At 42.8% G+C, this 18458-nt stretch overlaps 1 protein-coding gene across 5 annotated transcripts in view; it reads right to left on the bottom strand.

Annotated features, from left to right (window-relative positions):
- The window catches only part of SEPTIN9 (septin 9), a 266768-nt gene that overhangs the window by 17171 nt on the left and 231139 nt on the right, over window positions 1–18458 (bottom strand). For all 5 annotated transcript variants that reach the window (XM_066587587.1, XM_066587591.1, XM_066587590.1 and 2 more), the window contains 6 exons: window positions 14244–14441; window positions 8478–8606; window positions 7700–7781; window positions 6638–6775; window positions 1968–2085; window positions 578–673 (listed from right to left, as the gene is read on the bottom strand). In XM_066587587.1, the coding sequence (XP_066443684.1) occupies window positions 578–673; window positions 1968–2085; window positions 6638–6775; window positions 7700–7781; window positions 8478–8606; window positions 14244–14441 (761 nt within the window). The remainder of the gene's footprint in view (window positions 1–577; window positions 674–1967; window positions 2086–6637; window positions 6776–7699; window positions 7782–8477; window positions 8607–14243; window positions 14442–18458) is intronic.

Below are 18458 nucleotides of genomic sequence, written 5' to 3'. Positions count from 1 at the left end.
ATAATCATCCATCATGGTGAAATAAAACCCAAATTCATTTACAAAAGGTCTTTTTTTAATGCACTGTTCCCAGAAAGACCTTCGGTAAATGGCTCGGTATTATTGAACATGTATGGCCAGTTTGAACAACTGTAAAGGCCCATATGTATGGTTGCGCCTGCAAAAGGAGTATTTACAAGGTAACAGAAGTTGGTGGATGAACACACTAATGTATATGGCCACCTTTCATTCCTTTTTACAAAAACACGCCCATCAGTATGTTTTTGAAAGGAAGCCTAAGCAGAACAAAACTTCCCTGAGGATGTTGCCATTAGTTAGGCATCAACCGGTGACCCACCAATGCAAGACAACAGAGCTAACAAATTCACCGTGCTGCCAAAGTGGTTTGGATTTTGCCTTTTGTATAACCTTTTCTGGTTCAAGGGTCACATTGTCAGATTGTTCCTAAACAGTTACTTAGTTGGGGGTCGTACATTGTATGACTGACAAAGCAGGAGATTATGCATCACCAGAAAGTCATTTCTATTTACAACATTGATTTTCAGTTGGGTCGTTGAAGGCCATTCCAGTTACTTACTCTAATCTTCTCGTTCACCAGCCTGTCTTCTGCATCCTCATCAAATTCCTTCTGTGGATAAATATCTATCCCATTGTTCTGGAGATCAGCACGAATCTATGGGTCAAGGTGAGAAGTGACTTGGAGGAGGACTGCTTTGTACAAGGTCTAGATGAAGATATACTGAATGGTACAGAATTACAGCTAAAGGCCCATTGGCCCAAGTTGGCGATTGGCTGAAATATTCCTTTCCGATTGTTGTTTCCTATAAACGTTCCAGCATTTGGCTGACCAACTAGAAAATGTGTTTTTTTGTGGATTGTATCTTTTAGATGGGCATTAAAAGAATAAATAAAAATCACCTTATGTCAGCAGCACAATCCCTCCTATAAAGCAGCGGATGAGTGCTGCCAACAAAAAACGCAAACTGTATTGGGACAAACAATCGTTAGTGATCGTTTGTCTCCATGCAGCTTGTATACGTACGATAATTGCCGTACGTCAATGAAAGCTGACAAGCAATGATTGACATGCAAGGTCGTTGATCGCTTAGATTATCTACATGAGTAAATGGGCCATTACTGCATGAAGGAAGTCACAGGCATGACTTTGTTAATGCTTTTCGTATCACTGAGATCACAATATACCAGAGACAAACATGACGACCTCATGGCTCGCTCTCCTCAGACGTTCATGCTTGGCATATTTATTTTAATGGGGTAGGGAAACAAGCTGCAGCCAGAATTGCCTAGCAGAGGTCAATCTCTTCCCCTGCATCACATTCAGGCATATCAAAACCCAACAGATTGGGTATTAGATTTGTGTACAAATAAGACACTGAAAGAGGATCGCTCAAAACGACAGTTTGAGCAACAGTTTTGAGCGATCATCTTTGCATAGTCTATAGCAATTAACTACTAAAGAGCTATGCAGGCGGAGCGGGACACCACCAACATCGCTCGGCGAACAATACAGCTGTTTTGCATAAGCAAACAGCTGCATTGTTCTCCGTGCTTGCAGCTCACTTTTAACTACCAGTGAAACACGAGCTGAAAGAATCTTATCAGTGCTGCCGACTGTGATAACAGCCTGCACCGCGGATAAGAGTTCATCACTCAATTCTAGTTTTCTTCAATTGAGCTGAAGTACCAGATTGCACATAACATCCATCAAATATGCTATTTTAAAAATGAAGCAAATGTTAACTTGACACTTAACGTATTAGGATAGCTACAATGTACTACAAGACTGTAAATTGAATTATCATGGTCCGCCAGTCACAGTAATGATTGCTACATCTGTACATAACACAAATAGCAGACAAATGCTTTAACTTCCCCTTTCACAGTATGCAGAATGATTACCTGGAGGAAGCGTTACCCCATCTAACCCCCCATGGACGGAAACTTACTCTCTGCTTGAAATAGTCTCTCTCCTCTAGAGTTAAGGTGTCCGCTTTGGCAATGACTGGCACAATGTTCACCACCTTACTCAGACGTCTCATAAACTCGATGTCCAAAGGCCGTAGTCTGTAAAAAACAACAGTTTGAAGCCAGATTAATAATGCTTCTCTCTACAGTCTATAAAGTCACAGAAAATAGAACAGAGTCTGCTGGTGACGGAGATAAAATCAATCCCCGCAGCTCTATAAAACTATCTTTTTTCCTGAATTTCCCATTAGGGGCTGATTCATGTAGCTGTAAATGAGCCAAATGTTAACTCTTGTTATCATGGAACCGTTGGAGCCAAATACGATTGTTTTTCATCTTAGGAAAGATCAAGAAAGTGATGTTAGATTAAGCAATTTATATTCAGAGAAAAGGCGGCCAAACTCCACTGCACAAAGGCAGCTTTAGAGAAACCACTTCCTATTTAACTCCTCATGCGCCGGATGGACAACTAGACAAACAGTATCAAATTAGAACGTGGTAAAAGCTGTATTGTCATTCAGCCACACGGACTTCTAGAGGGCATTGTAGTTAGGATGTATCATAGCCTAGTAATGCGCTGCACATATAGTGAGCAGCCGCGTGTCCCGAGAATGGAGAGAAGAGGGACTAAAATAATGGACACCGTTCTGAGGGTCCCCCTATGCACAGAATGCAAATGCCATAAATGATCCCTGTATTAAGAGGACAAACCTGGGAGAGCAGCCACATGGCATTTAGTTTCCCCATGGCTGCCAAAAGGGCTCTTCTTGTAATGAAAGTGATATGGACAACATTGGATATGTACTATATTAAAAAGGTTTTCTAGTTTTATGTAAACAAAGCCTCAAAAAATTAGATCACTATGTAAATCAAAAGTTGTGAAACTTTCCAATCTACTTAATGTTCTTGATTCCCATAATTTCAAACTTCTCAGTTTGCAGTTAGTGGAAAAGAGCATTAAAAGAGACCTAAAGCTGGTTAGAGTTAAGAGTTTCTACACAATCTGTCGCAAGCTAAATGCATCAGCAGAGCACATCTCTCCTATCCAGATACATGTTATAGGTTGTAGATTGTAGTCCGTGTAGCCCAGGGGTGCGCAACCTTTTTTGGTGGTAGCCGCACTGTTGTGTTTTACTGTAAGGTGGCGCAGTAAAATCCAACACCTCAAAATTTTGTAGGAGGGAGTAATACAAAAAAAAAATTAAAAATGAACATACTTTTGAGCGATAATTGTTGCATGCCTTTAAGCGCAAAGTGATCGTTAAAACGTTGAGCGATCACTTTGTGCTCCGAGCGGGGGATGCAGAAGACAAGCGGGGCCGCTTGTCTTCTGCATCCAACTGATCTCTGCTCGGAACGCGCAGCTGTTATACAGCTAAGCACTCAGAGCGGGGGATGCAGAACACAGCTGGACCGCTGTGTTCTTCATACCCGGCTGTTCACGGAGCGCTCAGCTGGTATACAGCTATACGCTTTGTGCGGAGTATGAAGAACACAGCTGGACCGCTCTGTTCTTCATACCCAGCCTGTGTTCAGGGAGCGGGATACAGCTGAAACAATAGTATCAGCTGTATCCCGCTGTGAACTCCTGATAAGGCTCATCGTTGTCTTTCAGCATGCTGAGAGACAATGATCAGCGACAGCTTAACGAAAATTGCATGATGTCAGTGCAGTTAGACACAACGATTATCGCTCAAAAGACAGCTTCGAGCGATTTTCGAGCAAAAATCGTTGTGTCTAAATCAGCCTTTACCTACACTAAATCGATAAGGTGCAAATAAGAGTGATATGTAAACAACCGGACCACCGTATTGAACACAAGTAGTAGAAAGCAGTGCACAGGCAACAAATTCATAGAAAGTACAGATAAGTTAACAGACCAAGCAAATAAGAGAGCCAAACGAGCCGTTACAAAAAATTGTGAAAAGGCGCTACATGGAACACAAAAAGAGCTAAACAAAGCCATAAATAGGTCAAAAATCAATGTATTTAAAATATAGTAAAACAGAAGTGTAAATGAATCAGGGTGGTTTCACATCTGCACTGGCGATTCTAGTTTTCTGCTCCTTTCTCAGACAGACACCATTGACTATAATGGGGTCCTTCCACTTTCTGCCCAGCTTTAGGATGGATGAAAGTGCTGCATGCGGGCAAAGGTTCCAACGCAGATGAGAGTCCAGTCTTAATTGTCATATTCTCTGGGTGCCAGGTGTGTGCTCCACTATCAGCAGGGTGCCCTCGTTGATCAGAACTGATTGTCGTATTCAGCAATGCCTCCTTGACATTATTACCCTGGCCTACATCATTACTAGGATAGGCTCGGCCGAACATTCATGTGTTTCGGGAGTTAAACCGCCACCAGAAAACTCTGGCACTGGCTTATCTCCCGGGGAATGAAAGGATTCTTTTCTCCCAGAGCTCATCTGTTGGGGTAAAGTTGAGTGGTCTCCATATACAGTTAGTCAGTCATTTTGCCCCACTGTCATTGGCGGACTAAAGTATAATGAGTATGGGAACCCTTAAAGTCATTTCAAATAACCACCAAAGGAAGGAAGGAAGGAAGGAAGAGATATACCCTCCGTTCCTCCCCGCTCTCCCCCACCGCACCTTGCCCCCTGCCAGCAGCCGAATCTTCAAAGACGAGCGGTCAGATACTCGACTAAGGCACTACTCGCTCGAGTAGTTAGCCTTAGTGAGTATACTCGCTCATCTCTAATACTCACCTCTGTACTCACCTCTGCCATATGGGCTGGTAACCGGGAGGCTGCTGCTCTTCCCCTCTTCCTCCGGCAGCCGTCCGATTACAGGGCAGAAGCTGGCAAAGTGCCAAGCTTCTGCTCCTGCTCCAACCACTACCAGATGGCAAGTACTGCTGCCCGGGTCAGTGGTTGCCCACTGATTGGCCTAGCCACACCTAACCTCTGCCATCCTCGGAGAGTCGACGTCGAGTGCACATGCGTCCCCCTTCCCGGCACTTATGCGCACTCGCCGTCAACTCTCTGTGGACGGCAGAGGTCAGACGCAGGCAGGAGCGCGCATAGGAGCCGCTAAAGATGACCTCTCACGTGGCACCTGAATAACTGAGGAACCAAGTACAATGAGATTAGGCGAGTATCCTTTTTGTAACTTTTCTGTTTCCACGGGTTAGACTGTAAAGTGATGCAGGGCAGGAAGCAGGCGAGTATAATTTGTTATTTTGCTGACAGAACCCCTTTAATCTTACTGGTACACCCCTTTAACCCCTGTGCAGGAGATGAACAGTGGGGGCAGGATTATCAGTTTGCAGTATTTTATGCATGATCTTGAAAAACGCAATATTATATCTGTGTGGAGAGCACAAGGATTAAAGGGGTGTACCGGTAAGATTAAGTTATCCCCCATCTTCAGAATAAGGAATTACTAGGTGATTAGTGGGGGCCTGACTGTCAGGACCCCTCCAGAAATCGCCAAAATGAGTAACCTCAAATCCTCCAGAGATTGGCAAAATGAATAGAGTGGAAGCACTCGTGCTTGGTCACCGCTCCATTCATTCTACCGGGAGTGCCGAAAATAGCCAAGACCAAGCGCTTGGCAACCTCTGGTACTCTTCCTGAAATGAATGGAAGGGTAGCAGATTGCAGAGCACTTGAATTCAGCCATTTTCAGCACTACCACTGAAACGAATAGAGCAGTGACCAAGCATGCATGCTGCACCTCCACTCCTTTTGCCAGTCTCTCATGGATATGGGACACAGATTGGTAGAGGTCCCAACGATCACTTAAGGCCTTTTTACATGGGATGATTATTGTTCAGAATTGTTCAGAGTCCCGCGAAATTCTGAACAATAATTGTCCCGTATAAACGCATACAGCGATTGATCGGGAATCGTTCAGCCTCTGCATGCAGAAAACAGAACGAACCGCCATTCAGTTTAAACAGCAGTGGTTCACATTTGAATGACTGCTTATTGTGAATAGAGGCGGGGGGGGGGAGAAGGGGGCTAGAGACACGATGGCTGCTGCCTAGCCCGCTCCGACTCCATTCTAGCAGCGCTGTGAGCGATGCCAGCAATGCTCGCTCCAGTGTATAACAGTACAGGAGTGGCCATCACTGAAACAAGTTGCCCGACAACTCCCATCTAAAAGGGCCATTCGTTATCCAATAGCTTTAATCCTAACCTTACCAGAATAACCCTTTAACCTCCTGCTGAGCTGTTCAATTTTTGGCTTTAGGCTGGCTGAGGGAGGCAGAAATAAGCCAAGTTAGACAGGGCTTATTCTTTTTGTCCTACTGCAGACAGGACAAAGGGGAGAGGCTCCTGCTGCAGCTGGACACAGGTCAGTGAATAGGAGGTGGAAAGGGACATGGCATTGTTCCTGAGACACAGAAAAATCCTTTAGATATTTCTCAGTTTTAATTGTAAAATGAGAAAAAAAAAATGTCATCAAAAGAAAAGGAAAAGAGCTGGTATATTTTGGGGACATTTTCTAGGTTTTGTGCTCCTTAAACACCTTGGCACGGTGTGCTACTATAACCAGTCCAGAGTTGACATTTAATATACTATTTTCATTCCGGTCATCCGCGCATACTGTATTCCCCTAGCCACTCATTATTAATCAAGCTGCCAAGCAACTTCATCCTAGCCTTCAATCCTAAACATCAGCCACTTACGAGTGTCCTGTAGCTGGAATGAAGTATATACAGCAGTGGACCCGGGAATCAGGAATTCGCTTCTTTCGGTTGATGTTCAGCTCCTCCTGTAGATACTTCTCGTATTGGTCATTAATGAACTTCATAATGGGCAGCCAGCTAACAGGATAATTAAGGGAACAATATAGCTACAATGCAGATTATATGTAAATAAATAGATTACATCAACAATTTCTAGTGTTTGTTTTTTTACTTAAAATGTCAAAAAGGTAGGCAGAATAAAGGAAACCCTGATCAGCAACTACTCATCAAGTGAAGGACAAGCCTCATGTTATAGAAGATCAGCATAACTGTATCGAGGCTCGTTTCACACTGTGTTTATGCAGTTTATGTCTTTGCCATCAAAAGCCTGACCATTATTATATAATCGCTGTCCCCACCAGAATCGGCAGGTTTGAATGGCCTGCATCTACTGTGTATGGACAGCTTAACATTCCTCTTTTCAATAGGTGTACTCCTTAAAGTACAATAGAAAGTTGCATATGTACCAACTTATGTTCTATACATATTAGTATAGGTACATATAGACAGAACACGCCATACTCTGTGCCATATCCCTCTAGTTCTTAAACATTTAGGGCACATCCACATAAGGCATATATGCAGTCCCAGTGTGAGTATGGGAATAACCCTGGTACTGATCCCAAGTTAAAACCTGTATTATAGTTTATTCTAAATCACAGCTGCATTCACAATTCTGTTAGCCTCTGAGCTGAAATCTTCCAGCATGCTTTGCTGGTTCAAAGTTTGTACTCTGGGAAGACTTGACCTTACACCAGGCACGGTACTGAATAGACAGGGGTGGAGAGCACTGAATTAGAAGCGCTAAAAGGGAGTGTTTGAGGGTTTCTATTAGCAACCAGCAGAATTAAGAATATAGCTCTAGAGTAGAAAACAGGCTGTAACTCTTCATCACTACAAGTATTGGCAACTTTACTCAACCTTTCTGTAATATTTTTTGTAATATACTATGCATTGACTGATATGTAGTATTTACATCAAAAGTAACATTAATTCCATTACCAGTTCTCATTATTTATGTGGTCTCCAAATCCAGGAGTGTCAATAACTGTCAGTTTCATTCGCACACCTTTCTCTTCAACGTCTGGAATAAAATCCCAAGGTACAAGTTTAGAACCAGTAAATAGTTGGAAAAAGTCTATTTTTACAAGAATAATGGTGATAATAGGAACAGGATAACGGGGGAGGAGGGGGTTAGGGGGTGTTTGACTAGCCCGATGCATGAAGTTACAGCATTAACCTGAGGCAACTGTACTCTGTCTAAACACCTTCTGCTCATCTTTCCCACCCTTTTTTTGTAAGCCAATAACCCTTTGCAATCCAATTTTGGATTCAGTGTTTCCTAGGGGGCTTTCTCTTTCTGCCATTATACAATGGCACCATCTGCTGGCTAGAGCCAGTACTGCAGTATGGGATATGCTGGAAAGGCCCCCCGACAACAGAGCGGCCAGTAATATATAGTAAGAACACCCTGCCAGGCGTCTTCTGACATCGGAGCTGTACAGCCTTCAATCAGAATGTCTTCAGACGTCAGACAGTGGATTGGAAAGGGTTAAATTTCTCCTTATCCTAACATAGTGCAAACCGTCCCCCTCCTCCGAAAAAAGAAAATGAACTTCCAAATGCGGATGATCAGATGAACAACTATATGACATACAAACCACTATTGATTTTTATACTGGTGGTAGACGTACGTATATGATTGCTAGATAGTAAGTGTTAATGTACATACATTATTCTTCATGCTCCCCATTACCCAACATTCTAACACAAATCTCACCATGAGTGATACTTTTAATTTCTATGGTTTTGGGGATTCGTTCTTCGGCTGTAGGTTGCACAGATTTTCTGCTGACCTTGGATTTGAAGAGGGTGTTTATTAATGTGGATTTACCAAGCCCGCTCTGACCTGAGAAAAAACACAAAAGTATATAAAACTTAATAGTTCCAAAAGAATATCCAACAGTACGAAGAGGGCGGCTTGTGCTTTCTGGATGTATTCATATAGAGAAACTGCCCCATATCTCCAAAACATAGGAGTCCCCATAAATTAATTCTGTGGGTACTACTTTTAGCTCCATGCAAATGTTTATCCTTTTAGTTTAGGAGTACAGTCACGGCCGAAAGTTTTGAGACGGACATAAATTTTGCAGCTTCAGTGTTTTTAGATCTTTTAGTCAGATGACTATGCTAGAGTGAAGTACATTTATAAGCATTTCATACATTTTTAATCTTTTACTGAGAAATACAGCAAGTTTAGGCAAAAATTCTATACTTACACAGTGTTGACCATTGCCCTCCCCACCCCCTCCAAGTTTCTGCAATTTGCCCTAGCATGCTAGATATAAGCTTCTGTCAAATCCTGACCGATGGCAGCGCATTCTTGCCTAATCAGCGCTTGGAGTTTATCACATTGCTGTGGGGTTTTTGTTTACCCGTTCTTTGAGGATTGACCGCAGGTTCTCAATGGGATTGCGATCTGGGGAGGTTCCTGGACCCAAAATGTTAATGCTTTGTTCACCGAGCCCCTAAGGTATCACTTTTGCCTTGTGACATGGTACTCCCTGCTGGATAAAGCATTGTTCATCACCAAATTGATCCTGGATGGTTGGGAGAAGTTGCTCTTGGAGGAAGTTTAAGATACTATTCTTTATTCATGGCAGCGTTCTTAGGAGAAGTTGTGAGTGAGTCTTGTCACTTGGATAAAAAGCACACATTAATGATCTCAGGATGCAATTCTTGTACTTCCTGCAGAAGGTCAGTCTATCTTTGATGTGGCTTTTTCGCTGCACTTCCTGACTACAGGTCAGCCTTTGCCTCACTTTGTGTGCAGATGCACTGACACATGCCTGCTGAGCAAGCTCTGCACTGGTGTTGTACCGATGCCATAGCCGAATCCTATAGGAGACAGTCCTGGCACTTTCCGGACTTTCTTGGACACCTTCAAGCCTTCTTGACAGCAACTGCTCCTGTCTCATTGGAGTTCTTAATGAGCCAATAAATGGTTGATTTAGGGACAATCTTACAAGCAGCAATGTCATTGCCTGTAAAGCCTTTTTGATGGAAGCAATGCTATCTGCACGTGTTTTCTTGGAGGTAACCATGGTTAACAGAAGACAACAATGATTTCAAGCATTTTAAAGCAACCAGTCTGCTCTTCTAATTCAGTCAGCATGACAGACTGATACGAGCTGCCTTGTCCTCGTTAACACTTTTACCCGAGCCAGCGAGAATATCACTGAAATGATGGTAGCAAGTCATTTTGTTCAGCGGTAATGGGATTGTTGTGATGCAAGTTAATTTTCATGGTAAGGTATGACTTGCAATTCATCCGATCACTCTTCATAACAATCTAGAGTTAATGCAAATTGCCACTATGAAAACTGAAGTAGCAAACTTTGTAAAAAAAAAAAAAAAAATTTGTGTCAGTCTCAAAACTTTTGGCAGGACTGTTCTTCACAGCTCCAGGTCCTATGATTTTCTGTCCTCCTTTCCAAGCAGGAAGTCCCAGGATAGATTCAAGCTCAAGTCTGCAACGGACTGGACGTAACTAAACCAATATTGCTTCATACCGGACACGGAGAAACCTCAATGCCTGGCATTACCTCACATATTAAGCCAGCTTAGGAATAGTATGCATTCTGGAACGCCAAAGAGAAGCAATGATCATTAGATACGGTAGCAGTGCTTCCAAAACATACACACAAAAACCCCCCAAAAAACAAACACACCCACACATCACATTGACAACACAAAATGTAGAGCTGCTGCCAAAGTTTGGCAATCTTGCTTGTTTTACTCACAGGTATTTTCTCTATTAAGTTGTGGCTACTATTTTGTTTTATCTCTATTCCACTGCAGCTGTCAAATTGGGTGCAGACGTTTGAACTAGCGTCTGAGAAACTGAGGATGAACATGTTCTATCAATAAGAAGAAGAAGAAAAAAAAGTTTTATCATCAGTTTCTTAGAAGCCAATTCAAATGTTACCAATATGGCTGCACTTCCTGTTGCCACTTTTACTAAAAGGGCTGTTGCAAGTGAAGAAAAAATGCCAATACCGCTGTACATAAAAGGAACAGATTTTAACTTCGTAGTATGTGGCCATGTTTATGGTTTTGGAAAACAATTCTCTTTGACTACTTAATGACTGCCTCCACAATGTGATGGCTGTGATTGGTTCTTCAGCCTCAGCTAATCAATGCAGTGCTGGATAAACCAATCACAGCCATCGCATTGGTTCATCCAGTGCTGCATTGGTTGGCTGAGCAGCGATTGAAATCCAATCAGAGTCATCGCTTCCTGGAGGTGGGATTTATGAATCCCGTAACTAGGAAATGATGTTTAATGAGCGGCCGAGGACTGAGAGACTCCGGAGCTTTGGAAAGCAGCGGGAGGGACCCGGGACCGAGCCTGCTAGGCAAGTAGAGATTCCCTGAAAATAAAATCTTGGACCTCTTTCTGTGGGCGGACAAAGACTGCAGGACATGTGGCAGACCTCCGGAAAGCAGGGGGAGGACCCGGCCAGAATCTTTTCAGCAATTTTTTTTTCCTAATGAAAGTCACATCGCAAGAAAACTGCGATTTCATGCTTTGGGATGCAACAAAAATGAAGGCTACAAAGGAAAAAATATAACCACAGATTGCAGCAATATAGAGAATGCCGCTATTTTTCTTTTTTGTCTCACGATTTTGCTGCCCGTGTGAAGGCGACCTTATTCTGAGGCATCCTTTTTTACGGCACTGCATCAAAATACAAACACTGGTTCTTCATTGTCAATGGGGTGCTATGGCACCCGGAAACCTGAAGATAGACCACTGTAGATGGCATACCTGGAGGCTATGAGGCCTTAGTGTCTGGCTGAGCATGTCAGGTTATATAATACACTGAAAGTCAAAATACCACCTTAGTATGGAAAAAATACACACACACTAAAAAAAAAAAAATAAAAGACATCACAAATTTAGTATTGCCACTTTAGCACATTTAACCTTCAGGGCGCAAGCTGTAAGGAAAAAAAAAAATAGGCGAGCTATGCAAAATTTGTCTAACATAAAAACGGAATGAAAAGTAATCAAAAACCTATACAAATCAACAAATGGTAACATGGTACAAACCGTCCCACAAAGAAACAAAAGAAAAAAAATCTCACAGCACAATCGACGAAAAAAAAAAAAAGTTAGGGGTCTTCGTATGCTGCAATAGGAAAAAAATCTTTCCTTTTTCATTAAAAAGTATATTTAGAAATATATAAATTTGGTATTGACATAACTATACTGTAAAGCAAACTTATGTTCAAAAAAAAAAATTATAAAAATGAACACTATAGCTCATCCCACAAAAAAAAAAAAAAAAAAGAAAAAAAACCCTCATATTGCTAAGACGATGAAATGAAATAAAATCATGGTTCTTGGAATAAGGTGGCACAAATGTAAACCCTAACACAAAAAAACTGTTTTAGTGTACAAAAATAGCAAAAAAAAAAAAAAAGGAAAAAAAACACTATATAAATGTGGTATCCCTGGATTTATTATTTATTCTGCATGCTGAGTTCGGTAAAAATTAAGTGGCAGAATCTTTTTTTCCCCAATTACCCTAAAAAAATTACATAAAAATATACAACACATGTACTCCAAAACAATGTCCTGTAAAAATACAAAGTGGTACGCAAAAACAAGCCCTCATATGGCTATGTTGATGGAAAATTTAAACAGTTATGTCTCTGGGTAAGAGACAATGAAAAAAAAATTTGTTGGTCATTAAAAGGCACAAAAGCCCTTGGAAGGAAAGGGTTAAAGAAGTGAATGACCTCTTCTAAAAGAATACGCCAGCCTATACCCAACCTGTTTCATCCCCCTAAAATCTCTGCTCACTTCGTGCGTTCACATAACAAGTGCGTCCGTAACACAGAGGCCAGCTGGGGGAGGGGGTAAAATTCTAAGCTGCTTTATTATTTCATAAGAAGTCGCTGAGCTTCTTACAAATATTTTACTCCCTGGACAATCCCTTTAAGTAAATGCTTGCTTCATTCATGAACTAATTCTGGAGCATCTTCCATCAGAACTCTACATTGTGCCTTTCTTCTGTTTCCACATGGAACTGTATAATAAGACAACTAGGTGTCATTTCCTTTGCCATGGCAAGGCAGATCATCCCTTTAAAAAAAAAAGTGTCCCGGTGGAAGAGGAGAGAAGCTGGCAGTCAATTGATGGGCACTGCAGAAAATATTTTTTCCATCATTGCTCAGGAGAGCCTAAGCCCTAAAAAATGATGGGTACACTAGTAATACAGTCCTCCACTTCCGGTTCTGACACGTCCGTTGTCGTCCTCCACTTCCAGTTCTGATACCCGACAGTCATCGTTGTCCTCCTCCTCTTGCCGAACACACCCACACAAGTTATGGAGAGGCCCAACTAACTTTATGCAGGTGACATAAACGGGGGCTTGGCTCCTTACACTGCAAATGCTCTACACTGTTCTTTGCTGCACCAGCACTACATTTTGGCTGGCTGTGCTCCTGCAGAGGGCGCCAGTCCAGAAAAATGCAAGAGGATGGCAGCCTGTCACCTGCAGGGATTTACGACCTTTTGCCGATTGACACGCTCCAGGCGAATGTCAGGGTAGGAAGCAGATAGCTCTCTGTCCTATATAGCGTTCAGCTATATCTACATCCTCAGAACATAGATACAGTTGAAATTGGTAGCGTGCCTCTTAGGAATGCCCTCCTGCACTATCCCTGGCACAATGACACCCCTTGTCAGACTATAAAGGAATATACCCTATATTGCCTTGAACAATGGTAACTTACAGTTGTTACTTTATTCATACATGTCCAGGAGTAAAAAACAAAGCATTCTAAAATGCAAACTTCTAAGAAAAATGCTCCAGAATGGTTGTTTCATGGAGAGCATTCTAGAATATACCAGTATATTAACCCTTTGCAATCCAATTATGGATTCAGGGTTTCCTAGGGGACTCTCTCTTTCTGCCATTATACAATGGCGCCATCTGCTGGCTAGAGCCAGTACTGTGGTATGTGACATGCTGGAGAGGCCCCCCCCGACAACAGAGCGGCCAGTAATATACAATAAGAATACCCTGCTGGACGTCTTCCGACATCGGAGCTGTATAGCCTTCAATCAGAATGTCTTTAGACGTCAGACAGTGGATTGGAAAGGGTGAAAGGCATTTACAAAAAGCCATGTCAGGAGAGTTGATGCACATGGTCCATCCAAAACAGGTGTCAACGAATGCCCATGTCAGCATGATATAAAATAGTGACTATGTGCACAGCTGTGGAACACGCTAGAACTGCATGGCACTCAGGCGAAAAAGCATAGAAATTAGGTGCAAATTAGTAAAATTACAGCTGAAACATAGTTTCTTTGTGGAGATGCAGACAGTGCGCTGCTAATTACATGAATCTGCTATGGCAGCATAAAACAACCATATTCTGCAGTTTGTACTACGCAATGAACCGGGTGAAGCACAGGCATTAGGAAACAAGTTGACATTATTAAAGCAAAGAAGAAATTCCAGGTACATACCAACCACCATGATGTTCAGCTCAAAACCTTGCTTCATAGCCTTTTTCCTCATCTGTTCCAATATGGCATCTATCCCCACGTATCCAAAGTCTGTAGCTGGCTTATCGCCCACTCCCCTGGTGGGAAGGGGCTGCTTCACCCCCGCGTCCCTGATCATGTCGGTCATGGTGACGGCGTATGGTTGGGTGTCCTCAATAACTGCAGAATAAAGAGAATGCATAAATGTTACCTCTAGGAGACTTATGTGTTGACTAAACAAATTTCTCAATGACATCTGTGCCAAACACAATCTTATCTGTAGTACATTAATCTGCAGGCTGCCTAGTGTTTAGCTAACCAAAGGAGGTAACTGAAGGTTATTAGGTGCATAAATAAGCTTAATAGCAACAAAAAGGATAAAAGAATATCCCATACTAGCACATCACACTGGGTTGTAGAAAGCTCAGATTCCTCTTGCCTTCCTGCTTTTGATATGGTCGCCTTCCATGATAGGGTGGTCTTTTTAGAGCTACGATGGGGCAGAATCATGTAGCTAATAAGAGATGAGCGAGCGTACTCCGTTCGGGTGTTTTTGCACTCGAGCACCGCTTTTTCCGAGTAACTGACTACTCGGACTAAAAGATTCGGGGGGCGGCGTGGTGGAGCGGGGAACAGGTGGGAGCTCTCTCCCCCACTCACCCCCTGAATCTTTTCGTCCGAGTAGTCAGTTACTCGGAAAAAGCGGCGCTCGAGTGCAAAAACACCCGAACCGAGTACGCTCGCTCATCTCTAGTAGCTAACCAACGAAGGGTCCTTTATCAGGAGAAGCTGGACAGGCACAAGATCTGTGCATTGGGGAGCTCAAACAACCACATTTATGGAAAGTTGGCACAAAGCTGGATAATTACACAAAGCAAGCCATTTAGGGGGCACTGAGAGGGGCATGGGATGTAGTGGTAGGATGGGAAGAGTAAGCACATACAGCTCATGCCATCTTCGTGGAGGTCTGAGCCCAAACAGAGAAGAAGATGATAATTTCAGGGGTCACAATGAGTAGATTAGAATTCATTTCATGGGGCACGGTGTAGAATCTAGCTTATTTCATGGGGCACAGTGTAGAATTATTTCTATAGGTGGGCAGTGCTATTGCTTTCAGAAGTGTCAAAGATTTCTGGGCTGCAAACTTTGCATAGGCAATAATTAGTTGGAAAAGTCATGAAGGTCTGGATCAGATGGAGAAGAAAAGGAATGAGTCCAGAGGACCTTATCTGTTAATGATTCAATGTCATAATGTATTCTGTCTCTGTCACAGCAGTATTGTGTTCACATGTGACGTCTGCAGCATTCTAGTTTGTGAATCTACAACTCTCAACATACCCTCTTGTTCCGGTCACACTGGGACTTGTATTTTCATATAGTAAAAACTTCTATAGCACACGACTGCTGGCCAATCCTACTTTGGTGTACTAAAATAATATCATCGCTGAAATCGTATTGACCCATATAGAAAAGTTACATGTTACTTTAACCTTACGGTAAATGAGGTAAAAAAAAAAACAAAAGAAAAAAACACACACACAAAAACCCAAAAACAGTGGAATGCATTGTTACAGTTTCATGTTTCTTGACACATCACAAAGGACCCCACCGAGACTCTCTTGCCTGAGGGTCCGCATAAACCTGGAGCCTGCCATGTCCAGATCATAACTCACACTGGCTGCTATTCAGCTTCTCCAGAACACTAAATAGCGCTAATTACAAAGCGCTAATCTCCACACTTACGGCTTTCTATAACTGTAGCTTGGGTACAAACCATGTAGTGGCGCTATTGGTGGCCATATTGGCTATTACACCAAAAATAGCTGAATACTCATTCCAATAACACGTTCAGTGGGCAATCTCTTTGGGCCAAGTAAATAAGTAATGTATTTGTCAATGGTTTTTAAGAGAACGTAGCCTCTGAGCCAGCTGCCCTACATGAACCACAACATGCCATTCTTCAGACACTGCTGTGACTTTATGGAGGCAGCAAGTGCACCCAGCTGGCACACGGCCATCACAGCCCGCGTAGATGGGAAGTAAGCAGAGAACAACTGGAGCATCAAAAGGGAACAGTCATGCTTGGGAGCAGAGGAAGCACGGAGCATGAGTCAGGTAGGAAATGTGCAAGGAAGACGACACAATCTGGAAGCAATGTAAAGAGGAGGGTGTGGCGGAAGATGGCAGGCCGATATCTGTGTGCATGCGCCTACTGCACTAGACTCACGTTAGGCCCTTCAAACTACAAATGTAGGAACCACAAAGCAATCGCGTTCTACACGCAAGTGTATTTCCATAGTCTGACAAGCACATAGATGTGATCACAGCCCCCCCTCACTTCCTGCACAAGAGCATTGTGGTTTATGAGAGCCGAACTACAAGTTGAGGGAGGTCATAGAGACTAGAGCACAGGAAACAGCACTTCAGGTCTGTACTGGATCTGACATCAGCTACCACAGATGCAATGACATTTACAACACACGAGAACCTATGCGAACACAAGTGTACACCCGCATCTCTTCAGGCGCACCCTGTACTCGAAGCCTGTTCACATCTAGTTTTCTTTTCTCCATTTAGCGTATGTACTGGGAAAAGCTCTCGGCATGTGTGTTAAATGAAGGCCATCACCTACACTAGAATGGCATCTGCCTAACAGATATGTCATGAAACGCTCCGGATTAGAGATGAGCGAGTATACGTGTTAAAGGCAATTCACTCGAGCGAGCATTGTACTTAGCGAGTACCTGCCTGCTCAAGACAAAAGTTTCGGGTGCCGGCGGCGGGGGAGAGGGGGTGGAACGGAGGGGAGATCTCTCTCTCCCCCCCCCGCTCCCTCCTGCTGACTGCCGCTACTCACCGCTCCCCTGCCCCGGCACCCGAACCTTATGTCTCGAGTGGGCAGGTACTCGCTAAAGGCAATGCTCGCTCGAGCAATTGCCTTTAGCGAGTATACTCTCTCATCTCTACTCCTGATGTATCTGTTAACTGAATGCTATTAGAGCCAGCAGATGGCTGATGTTGCCAGTAGGCATTCATCACCCAAAGGCTACCATATACATTGGGAGCTTTCCTGACGTACATACTAAACTTAAGGCGCATTTACACGGAGTGATGATCGCTTTAAGAAAAAAAACAAAAACGCTAAAAGGCGATTGTTTCAGCGTTAATCGTTGATCATTGCATCTTAACACGTGGCCACTGCTAGCTTATCGGTAAATTCAGCCCAACCTAAAAATCGGTCAGCCTTATCAGCAGTTCTCCACTAGGAGTGCTGATAAACAATCTGAATGCAGATAAGAGCCTTCAGGCTAATAACTGCTTTCAGCTAAGGCTTCATTTGCACACCTAATTGGTACTGAAGTAGCTGAGTAGCTACTTAATAGTTTATGCAAAATGATCGCTTAAAGCTGTCACTCAAACCTTCAGTTGAGCGATCATCGGCCAGTGTAAATTGGCCCTTAAATGCGATGTGAATGGCACCTAACATGACAAGGCCATCGTATAAGGCTGCATTTACACAAATTATCTTCCCATGCGAGTTCTGTCTGATTGTGATATGAACTAAACTCGCATGGGAAAATAACCCATTGAGCTCAATGGGTTAATTTATATGAGCCATTTTTCGCTTGCACTGCAAAATCACAGCACGTCCCATTCTGTTCAAGAATCGCCCGTTATTTCCTATGGGTATGTGAACACCCCCCCCCAAAAAGGAAAAAAAATGCTTTTTCAGTCACATGTGAGTAACATGTGTTTGCTAAACTATTGGAACAACATGTGATTTATTTTCATGTTAGTGAAGGCGGGGGAAAAAAGAAAAAAAAAAAAAAAAAAGCACACCTCTGGATTAGGAGTGCAATTTTGGTCTGATTTTGTGGGACTTGAGGCCTTTTTACACGCTACGATCCTCACTAAAACGACCGCACAACTAAAACTGGTGACAGTTTTGAATAAAATGGCATAATGGCTTTTAATCATCTCCATTAGCTTAAGTAAACTCAGTGGGAGTTGTTTGCTGGGTGCCTTTATGTGAGGGTCATCTTGCTGGCAGATTCCATTGTCTTCTCCCAGCATGAATAAACAGTGTACTCATTATATATGTAAGGCAAACAAAGGCCATCTTGCAGCCGCTCACCAGACTGGACGAATTCCATTCAAATGCAATGAATTTTAAGTGATCAAACGATTTTTATGCGG

The sequence above is a fragment of the Eleutherodactylus coqui genome, chromosome 13 (assembly GCF_035609145.1).
Source record: "Eleutherodactylus coqui strain aEleCoq1 chromosome 13, aEleCoq1.hap1, whole genome shotgun sequence".
In the NCBI taxonomy this organism is placed as follows: Eukaryota; Metazoa; Chordata; class Amphibia; order Anura; family Eleutherodactylidae; genus Eleutherodactylus; species Eleutherodactylus coqui.
Note: the sequence above shows the minus strand (reverse complement) of the source record. Positions and strands in the feature narration are given on the sequence as shown.